At 42.3% G+C, this 10,636-nt stretch overlaps 1 protein-coding gene across 2 annotated transcripts; it reads right to left on the bottom strand.

Annotated features, from left to right (window-relative positions):
• Window positions 1–901: 901 nt before the first annotated feature.
• LOC141201422 (uncharacterized) lies at window positions 902–9,948 on the bottom strand. 2 transcript variants are annotated; one of them, XM_073663410.1, is made up of 6 exons: window positions 9,890–9,948; window positions 5,954–6,408; window positions 5,750–5,873; window positions 5,573–5,670; window positions 5,314–5,404; window positions 902–3,260 (listed from the first exon to the last, which is right to left on the bottom strand). In XM_073663410.1, the coding sequence occupies exons 2-6, from the start codon at window positions 6,215–6,217 to the stop codon at window positions 1,564–1,566; spliced, it is 2,274 nt and encodes a 757-aa protein (XP_073519511.1). In that variant the 5' UTR covers window positions 6,218–6,408; window positions 9,890–9,948; the 3' UTR covers window positions 902–1,563. The 2 variants fall into 2 exon arrangements, with proteins under 2 accessions (XP_073519511.1, XP_073519512.1); XM_073663411.1 differs by having other exon boundaries at window positions 902–3,257.
• Between the last annotated feature and the right edge of the window lie 688 nt (window positions 9,949–10,636).

The raw sequence follows: 10,636 nt of genomic DNA, 5'->3' as shown, positions 1-10,636 counted from the left end.
GGGTGTCTAATAACCGTGAAACATCCGGGCGGGGACTCTCCAAATGCAACATGGTGTCCGCTAACAAATTGAATGGAAAAATCGGCTCAAATTGTTAGCGGACACCATGTTGCGCTTGGAGAGCCCCTGCGTGCCCAAACATTGGAGCTCCCCCACAAGTGACCCCATTTTGGAAACGAGACCCCCCAAGGCACCTATCTAGATGCATAGTGAGCACTTGGAACCCCCAGGTGCTTCACAAATTGATTTGTAAAAATTAAAAAGTGTTTTTTTTTTCACTTTTTCATTTTTGCTTTCTGTGTGAGTGGGATAGTCGTGCAAGAGAATATTGCTACAAAAAAAGGGACTGGCCTCTCTGACATTCACTTCAGCAAGGGAGTAAATTGTCCTGAATCCATAAGTTGAGGACCCACCTAGGCAATGGTGGCAACAAAATCTTATCAAGTTGGGCCTAATGAAGAACTTTGTAAAGGCTATGGATAAAAAATTAAAAGCATTCATGCATCTGATTGATAACTTTCCAAGGTTAAGTGAAGCAAATATAAAAGAAGGAGTCTTTATTGGACTTCAGATTCATAAGCTTCTTCAAGATGAGGAGTTTTTTCATTCGTTGCAGGGCAAGGAAAAAGCAGTATGGTTTACATTTGCATTTGTGGTAACTAACTTTTTGGGAAACTCGAGCAGATACAGTAACTATGAAGAGTTGGGTGTTATTTCTCCTCAAAACATATAAGGATCATGGCTGTAACATGTCCTTAATGATTAATTTCTTACATTCTGGACTTTTCTTACACCAAACTGTGGAGTAGTGAGAGATGAGGATGGTGAGAGATGTAACCAAGATATTGCAGCTATAGAGAAAAAGATATCAAGGAAAATGAAATCCATCAATGCTTGCAAATTACTGTTGCATAATTTTAAGAGATGATTTGATACAGGAGTACAAGAAACAAGCAAAAAACAGTTGTCACTGAATGAGGACTAATTTTGTAGTGCAATTTCTGTAACGGTTTAAAATTCGCAATAGGGATTAGACAGGTTTTAGTTACTTGAATTGTTTCTAAGTTTCCTCTAAATAAATATCAGAAAATTGGCATAATAAAATATTCTGCATCGGTATATTTACAAAAATAATGTTTCAAAGTACTGAAACTTTTATCATTAATTATATGTAGCAGTAAAAGGAAAACTCATTGTCCAATTTGAATTCAGGAGGTCAAACTCATTAAGAAATGGCACAGTTCATAACGGAACCTAACAACTTTTAAAAATAGGTAAAACAGTGTTACATGATCTGAAAGGTCCATGAGCTAGGTTCTTCAGCTGCTCAGTCAGGACGTGCTGCCTCTGCATAGGTCCCAGTACCTTCCTCTCCTCTTTTGCACCAATCAGTTAGATAGGTGTGGGGCTTGAGGAGAGAGCAGTTCTCTCACTGATCAGGAAGGACACGGTCTCATTGTTCTCGGTCACAGGAAGCTATCTCCAGTCTATAGGACGCACTCACTTATTAGCAAGATTTTTTTTTGCTAAAGGTAAGTCTTTTCAAGTAAAACTTTTTCCACATTAAGGATATAAAAAAGGCTTCTCCCCTCTGTGACTTCTCTGATGTCTATCAAGATGCGCTTTCCGATTAAAAAATTTCACACATTCTGAACAGGAAAAAGGCTTCTCCCCTGTGTGAGTTCTCTGGTGACTAAGAAGATTTGATTTCTGGTTAAAACATTTCCCACATTCTGTACATAAAAAAGGCTTTTCCTCTGTGTGAGTTATCTGATGTTTAACAAGAGCTGATTTGCTGTTAAAACATTTCCCACATTCTGAACATGAAAAAGGCTTCTCCCCTGTGTGAGTTCTCTGATGTGTAACAAGATCTGATTTCTGGTTAAAACATTTCCCACATTCTGAACATGAAAAAGGCATCTTTCCTGTGTGAATTCTCTGATGTCTATCAAGATGCGCTTTCCGGTTAAAATATTTACCACATTCTGAACATGAAAAAGGCTTCTCCCCTGTGTGAGTTCTCTGATGTGTAACAAGATCTGATTTCTGGTTAAAACATTTCTCACATTCTGAACATGAAAAAGGCTTCTCCCCTGTGTGAGTTCTCTGATGTCCATCAAGATGCGCTTTCCGGAAAAAAAATTTCCCACATTCTGAACAGTAAAAAGCCTTCTCCCCTGTGTGAGTTCTCTGATGTCTATCAAGATGCGCTTTCCGGTTAAAACATTTCCCACACTCTGAACATGAAAAAGGCTTCTCCCCTGTGTGAATTCTCTGATGTGTAACAAGATCTGATTTCTGGTTAAAACATTTCTCACATTCTGAACATGAAAAAGGCTTCTCCCCTGTGTGAGTTCTCTGATGTCCATCAAGATGCGCTTTCCGGAAAAAAAATTTCCCACATTCTGAACAGTAAAAAGCCTTCTCCCCTGTGTGAGTTCTCTGATGTCTATCAAGATGCGCTTTCCGGTTAAAACATTTCCCACACTCTGAACATGAAAAAGGCTTCTCCCCTGTGTGAATTCTCTGATGTCTGATAAAACTTGAATTATCTGTAAAACATTTTCCACATTCTGAACAAGAAAATGGCTTCTGTCCTGTGTGAGTTCTCTGGTGGTTAACAAGATTTGATTTCCCTGTAAAACATTTCTCACATTCTGAACATGAAAAAGGCTTCTCTCCTGTGTGAGTTCTCTGGTGGTTAACAAGATTTGATTTCCCTGTAAAACATTTCTCACATTCTGAACATGAAAAAGGCTTCTCTCCTGTGCGAGTTCTCTGGTGGTTAACAAGATTTGATTTCCCTGTAAAACATTTCTCACATTCTGAACATGAAAAAGGCTTCTTCCCTGTGTGAGTTCTTTGGTGACTAAGAAGACTTGCTTTCTTGTTAAAACATTTCACACACTTGAAACAAGGAAATCTATTCTTTGCTGTGTGAATTTTTTGATGTTTAAGAAAAAACTTTTTGAGGGGAAAACTATTTCCATATTCTGACCGTGAAAATGGCTTCTTAGCTTTAGGAGCAGTTAGTTTTTTAATGCTTATTTTATGACTTTGATTTTCCTTAGTAGTCGGTAATGAATCGGAAGATAGGACCTGTTTCAAAGGATCAGATGACACATCTTTGCTGGGAAGGGATGATGGTATATTTGGAGTAATAGCATTCTCTTCAATTGTATCCTGTGAGATCTCCAGCTCATCTGATTTGAAAATTGAAGATGTCAGCTGTCCCTCTGATCTCCTAGTACAGTCATCTGCTAAGTAAAAAAAAATATTATATTTGAATAAAATATTCTTGAAATTCATATTTTTGAACATTTCTACTTAATCTGTTGGTACAAATGGCAAGTTATGTAAAAATATTGAATTATTCACCAAGATAATGACAGTTCACAGTCTAATAGAAAACCTCATAGCATGAACAAGTAGAGTTTGGTGTTCAACTGTTTGTTCATTCTGCCTCCCAAATATGAAATATGCGAAAATGATACCAATAATAATTTCTACTCATCTCACAAAAAACAAGCCTCCACTCAGGTCCATCATCTGTCAACGGAAAAACAGAGGTTTCCACATCATTAGTGGCTCAAAAACTCTTGAAAAGAAACATGGCTTCCATAAACTAATCCAGCAAAATCTGCTCTTCCAAAGTCAAATATGCTCCCTACTTAACTCAAATGGAAAGCACCACACCCTACTAAAGCTCATGCATAATGCTGGAAGCTGCCTGATACAGCCTTGTTCTCCGCTGGTTAAGTCTTCTGGGTTCAGCTCCCATGTTGTGTATTTTCTTCTTAGTTTCTTCTTGTGATCCCAGCTCGTTTACTGACTACTATTGTGTCTTCTGATTTTGTATATTCTCTGCCCTCCTTGTTCTGATCCGGCCACCTGACTATTCTTCTTGTCATCTCACACCACAGAACAGCAGGCAACACCAAGTCCAAGCCTAGGGGTCTCTGTGTAAATCCAGATCCATGTAGAGGGGTTAAAGGGTGATGGGCAAAACTTTTGACTCTAGACAATAACACATCTAATGAAAAGATCGAAAAAAAAAAAGTAACTAGTGGTGAAACCTCTCTGGGATAATTAGAGTATGCTTCTTGGTAGCTCCAGGCAATTTAAACTATAGTAAGGGCCAATATTTTCTGTCAGATGAGTATCAAGTAGAAATATACATTTAATGAGAACTTTTTATAATAGTGCAGAGCTGAGATGTCTTAAATTTAGAACTCGGGCATTTGGAAGAGGCAATGGAGACCTTTGTTGAATGACTACCAGGGAGTTACAGACTCACATATGTGAGGCCGGCCGATCCCACCACAATCAAACTATCATACAGAATGAACAGGTAAAAAAAAAGACAGGATAAAAAAATACATTACATCCCCAACAAGAATGTATGTTTGGGGGGTGGGGGGGGGACTCCAACACTAAGCCAGAGTTGCACTTCATTTATGGTAGACTGTTGGAGATACTATGAGTCCTGACCAGAAGAGTAGAGAAAGTATTAGTGCCACCCATTTCAGGATAAATTGCATCTAAATTCTTTAGGATCGATAATGTTATGTAATTTATGATGTGGAGTGAATCCATGAAACCAGGGCTCGAGCCAACACATCTCCTGCAGGCGTGAATAAATGTATATTACAGCCATCAGCCACGCACAGCTTAGAGATATATCATGGCACAGGTGTAATGTTTTTTGTATAATTTATCTATTTGAAGTTATTTGGTTTAAAAAGAAATTGAAAAGTCAGGATAAAGGGAAACTCTGTTGTTATTATACAGAAATTCACACTTGGTCCTCACCGCACGTTTAATGTTGCCGATCATAAAAGCGAGGTTTGGTCATAAAGACTGGACCTGGTCTTCTAGGAACCATATGAGCACATTCAGCAACACAGAATGGAGAGAAGGTAGATTCATCTAATAAGATATCAGGATTCTAGGAAGCCAACAGCATCATTACCCTCCACTTTCTCTTACAGGCTCATCATAATATTTTTCTTTAAGTGATTTTCTAACTTGTCAGCACTTTCTACATATGCTGTCATTTAGCTTTGTAGTTTACAGATCTGGGCAGGTAAAAGTCAGGATCTTCTAATTTCAGTTGGTAGTTGGATCTTCCAGGTTGTAAGTTCTATAGAAAAGGGCTTTCAATGTCCAAAGTCATTTGTACAATTTTTGGTGGAAGAAAAGGTTTTGGTCTAGATGCAAAATGGTGGTCACACGATTGTGATATGGCCAGCCTACATGACCAGTAAACCAGAAGAATCTGTGACCTCTCTTCATTTAGTGGTCACTACTCACCTGGGTCGTCATATGTAGGAATCTCCTCTTTACACCGCTCATCACCCCTTTCATATGTCTCTATAGTATTAATATGGGTCAGATCTTCACCCTGAAAAAAAATATTGTACAAGTCACAGACAGTTGGAGAAGTCCCATCTATGATCAGCTCTAATCCTGCCATCTCCACTGTTCTCATTACACAAGTATAAAACATATAATACTGGTGGATAAAACAAGACAAATAGGGGAGATCTCGTGACACCTTCTCTCCATCTACCTGATGATCCTGAGGAACATTGGGATCTTCTTGTTTACAGTCCTGTGGAAGAAGAGGACGGGGACATCTCTCTGGTGTTGTCCTCTTACTGGATAGATCTGGAGGAAACACATACAGGAACTGAATTCATTCTTTACATACAGATAATTATAGGTCGTGTGTATTTAGTCCTATTACCTGGTGATGTGAGGGGCTGGAGAACCTCTAGCATGATGTCCTTGTACAGATCTTTGTGTCCTTGTAAATACTCCCACTCATTCATGGAGAAATAGACGGTGACGTCCTGACACCTTATAGGAATCTGACACATACAATGACAGTCATCCCCCAATCCCTTCATAGCTATACTATAAAATGTCTCAGCATTCCCAGCAATGTCACCTCTCCAGTCAGCAGCTCAATCATCTTGTAGGCCAGATCTAGGATATTTTGGTCATTCATGTTCTCATGTACCAGGTGATGCAGTGGAAGCCCTGTGATTGGGCTCAGGGTTCTTCCCAATCCCTCAGAAACAGGGTCCTGACAGCGCTCACTAGAGGTCTTCTTCACTACTGTGTAATCCTGGTTATGGAGAGACACATTCATAAATCTCACTACAGATATTTCCAGAGTCCTCACCTCTCCAGTTCTGTCTGTTATTCCCATAGATAAGAATGATGTAATGTGACGTCATCAGAATCTCTCACCTCTCCAGTAAGCTGGAAGAGGATCTCTAGGGTGAGGTGTAATATCCCCTCCACCATCTTGTCTCTGTCCATATCCATCTTTGATGGGTAAATCAGGAAAATTCTCTTATATAGAAGATCTTCACTGAGAGGATCCGATATTGTAGAGACCTGAATGAGAAGATGAGCGATGTAACATCAAAAAATCCTGTGTAATAATACAATTACTGGAGATAATAAGGGAAACATTTGAGATTTATTTTTTACAGTGTTTAGATTTCTTCTTTACATCTAGTAATAAAACCTATATATTTTAGGCCACAGACAACAAGCAGTTGCTTCCTTGGAGTCTGCAGCTGAATACGTTTCTCATAGACTCATCTTCCTTATTGCTAATTCTCGTCTCATTTACTGACACTGGAATCGGCATTAGCAATACTGCAGGAGATATTCATTACACGTGACATGAGAAATAACTATTTCATGATGAGGACGACATCTTCATCTTCTACTACCGTTCTATTAACATATTTAGCCAGAGTCTGTCACAAACTACATCTCCACCGGTCGTCTATATGAATGTTTCCCATCTTCCCCAGACTGTCATCTTCTAACAAGTTAGAGCTCAGGTCTGATTCACACACAGAAGTTTGAGGCATTTATAAAAGTTTCTTTGTTTGCACAAATACCGTGGACAGAAATTATTTGGTAGCAGTCTCACTAAGACGGGAGTTATTTGATGCCAAAGTCTCCATGTACAGTCTTTTATGGAGTCTATTTCTGGCCTTAGGCTGTCCTATATTACAAGAAAAACTCCATAAAAAAGCAGATATTAACATTTTGTTAATTATTTTAAAACAAATGTTTAACATGTTAAAAAGTAACTCTTTTGGGCATCAGAACATAGATGTACAGGCAGGGATGGCACAGGTGCGGCTGCTACACAAACCCTGGCAGTTTAACCACTTGCTGCTGTCAAGGGCAAACATGGCATCTAAGAAGGTTTGACAGAGTTCCACTGAATGCCCCTCCTCTCTCAAGTACTTGATAGTATGGGGATGCCTAGTTACTACGATACTTAAATAACCAATAATGGTGTCTGGGCCTGTAATGTAGAAAAGTCTATTAGGCCGGGCCAGAGGCAATGTCCAATAAGTTACTTTTTAATGCCCCCATACACATTAGACTAAAGTTGCATGAAAGCACTGATTTCCGGGGTTTGGTAGACTATATACATTATTTGGGGGCCTCCCGACAGATGGTGTCAGGGCAGAGAAGGATCTGGCATCCTGAATTTCAGAGGCTAATCCGTTTGTTCTTCCTGTGGATAATCCTCCAATAGAGGAGTCTGGAGGCGACTCTCTCATACAGATCACAGGAAAGCTGGAATATTGGTGCATATGGGGGAGTCGGGAGAGATAACCGTCTGCCAAATGACCGCTCAGCCAACACTTGTGTATGGGGCCGTTAGTATTACATACATACATACAGATGACACCTATCGGGCAGCAATATTCCCTTATTCCCTTGTTCTCCTGTGTGCCCATCTAGCTCAGAATGAGGGCTCACAGACAGTATGATTGCCCCCCTAATTCCTGATATTTAAAAAAAAAAACAACAACAAAAAAAAAACACCACACACACACACACACAAACGGCTGAATGGTGGATCAGGGACCCTTCAACTCCCTGACTCCCTATTCTATTCAATGGTATCACCATCATGGGAATGTGGATATCACTGAAATTGTGATGATGGGTAAGGAGAGCGTGCTCGGTGCCGAGCCGTCTCAGTTCATGGGCACCATACAGACCGCATGGGCGACCGCTATGGATGATACGGTCTTGCCAACTATTGTGTGGAAAATATCTCATAGATACTGGGTTCATTATTATCTGCACCAAGAATGGGGCTAAGTGAGTATTCATTCATTAGCTGTGGGGCAATACTGTGGGAACACCCCCCTAAAATAAAATATTAAACCTTTTTTAAATATATGAATTGAAAACTGGGACTAACAAGATATATATTTATTTATACTTAAAACTAGCAAAATTACCTGCTGAACGGCTTGTTGTGGATGTACATAAACAGATGTAAGCAATGATGCTGCTGAACAATTGAAACAGTCACTACTGTACCCTATCCTGTACCTAAACAAAGTTGATACTGCCTACCTGCCGAGGTTAGCACCCTCAACAATGGTGCCCCTGCTCACTGGTGGCTGTACCTCAGAAGCCATAGTTAACTCTGACATATATCAAAAAAATACACTGATACATTAAATAGGACCAGATATGTCTCAAGGTATATATAAAGCAAAAGGTATGGTACTCATCAGAGAATGGTTCATCCGCCTCAACGTGTTTCCCCAACAGCTTCATCAGGAGGCTTCATACAGGGATGATAATTCATGATGTTCAGTATAGTGTGCCTAATAGCCAGGTGTTCATATATAAATATCCCACTTCATCCAAAACCCCTCCCAGACTAGGAGACCCATTCCTATTCCTTGAGGTGAATTGTCATGGGATATACAGAATGGAGTCTGTCTACAATAATGTACTGCGCTACTTCTCATGAGCTAGTGGTCCGATAATGTCCACCCCCTAGTATGCATGTCCAGAAGTGACACGCTTTACACTGAAACGCCAGATAAACTGTTTGTCACCGCCCCACTCGTACCAGTGACTGCGCATGACCGTAGTTATGTGTTCCACATGGGAGAGCATAATGGCCTATATGTGTCCGGACCATCACCCTTGTCAGTAGATAAAGTAACATACGGTTAGAGGGTTTCTGTTTGCCTGTGTGTTGTATCCAGTCACCTGATTACAGGGGCAGAATGTGGGCATCATACATACTGAAAAAGGGGCATAATAGGGGCATTACACTGTGTGGGGCATCATGCATACTGCATAAGGGGCATTACACTGTATGGGGGCATCATACATCCAGCATAAGGGGCATAATGGGGGCATTACACTGTGTGGAGGCATCATACATACTGCATAAGGGGCATAATGGGGGCATTACACTGTGTGGGGGGCATCATACATACTGCATAAGGGGCATAATGGGGGCATTACACTGTGTGGGGGCATCATACATAAGGGGCATAATGGGGGCATTACACTGTGTGGGGGCATCATACATCCTGCATAAGGGGCATAATGGAGGCATTACACTGTGTGGGGGCATCATACATACTGCATAAGGGGCATAATGGGGGCATTACACTGTGGGGGCCATCATACATACTGCATAAGGGCCATAATGGGGGCATTACACTGTGTGGGGGCATCATACATACTGCATAAGGGCCATAATGGGGGCATTACACTGTGTGGGGGCATCATACATACTGCATAAGGGGCATAATGGGGGCATTACACAGTGTGGGGGCATCATACATCCTGCATAAGGGGCATAATGGGGGCATTACACTGTGGGGCCAGTAAAGGGGCCCTGTACTATGAGAACAATACGTTTCCTCCTTTCTGTCTCCATAGTTGGGTCGTATGTATCTATTACAGGAAACAGAACAAAAACCTTATGATTCTTATAAAGGGGCAAGACTAGACCCCAAAAGAGTCTCCGTGCTGAAGGGGTTAATGCCCCCTGTGCCCAGTAATGGGGGTCTCCACATACCTCCAGCTGCAGAGCCGCCACCACATATATGGCTGCTCTGTGCGCACAGGAGCTGTGATGAGGTCACAGGGGGGAGGAGTCAGGGGTCACATGATCAGGGGCCTCAGTGGGTGCAGGACTCTGCTGTGCTGGTTGTCATGGTGCTGGATGAGCTGAAGTTTATGTGTGGGGTCAGGAGGGGTTTACAGTGTGGATGTAGCAGAGCCGTGTGTACGAGGTGTACGGAGCAGAGCCGGGTGTGTACGAGGTGTACGGAGCAGAGCCGTGTGTGTACGAGGTGTACGGAGCGGAGCCGCGTGTGTACGAGGTGTACGGAGCAGAGCCGCGTGTGTACGAGGTGTACGGAGCGGAGCCGCGTGTGTACGAGGTGTACGGAGCGGAACCTCGTGTGTACGAGGTGTACGGAGCGGAGCCATGTGTGTACGAGGCGTACGGAGCAGAGCCGCGTGTGTACGAGGTGTACGGAGCGGAGCCGCGCATGTAAGAGGTGTACGGAGCGGAGCCGCGCGTGTAAGAGGTGTACGGAGCGGAGCCGCGCGTGTACGAGGTGTACGGAGCGGAGCCGCGCGTGTACGAGGTGTACGGAGCGGAGCCGCGCGTGTACGAGGTGTACGGAGCGGAGCCGCGCGTGTACGAGGTGTACGGAGGGGAGGCACGCGTGTACGAGGTGTACGGAGCGGAGCCGCGCGTGTACGAGGTGTACGGAGCGGAGCCGCGCGTGTACGAGGTGTACGGAGCGGAGCCGCG

Source organism: Phyllobates terribilis, unplaced genomic scaffold (genome assembly GCF_046119375.1).
Source record: "Phyllobates terribilis strain yellow unplaced genomic scaffold, ASM4611937v1 Scaffold_115__1_contigs__length_5345438, whole genome shotgun sequence".
Taxonomy (NCBI): domain Eukaryota; kingdom Metazoa; phylum Chordata; class Amphibia; order Anura; family Dendrobatidae; genus Phyllobates; species Phyllobates terribilis.
The sequence above is the reverse complement of the archived record's forward strand: the minus strand, read 5'-3'. Positions and strand labels throughout refer to the sequence as shown.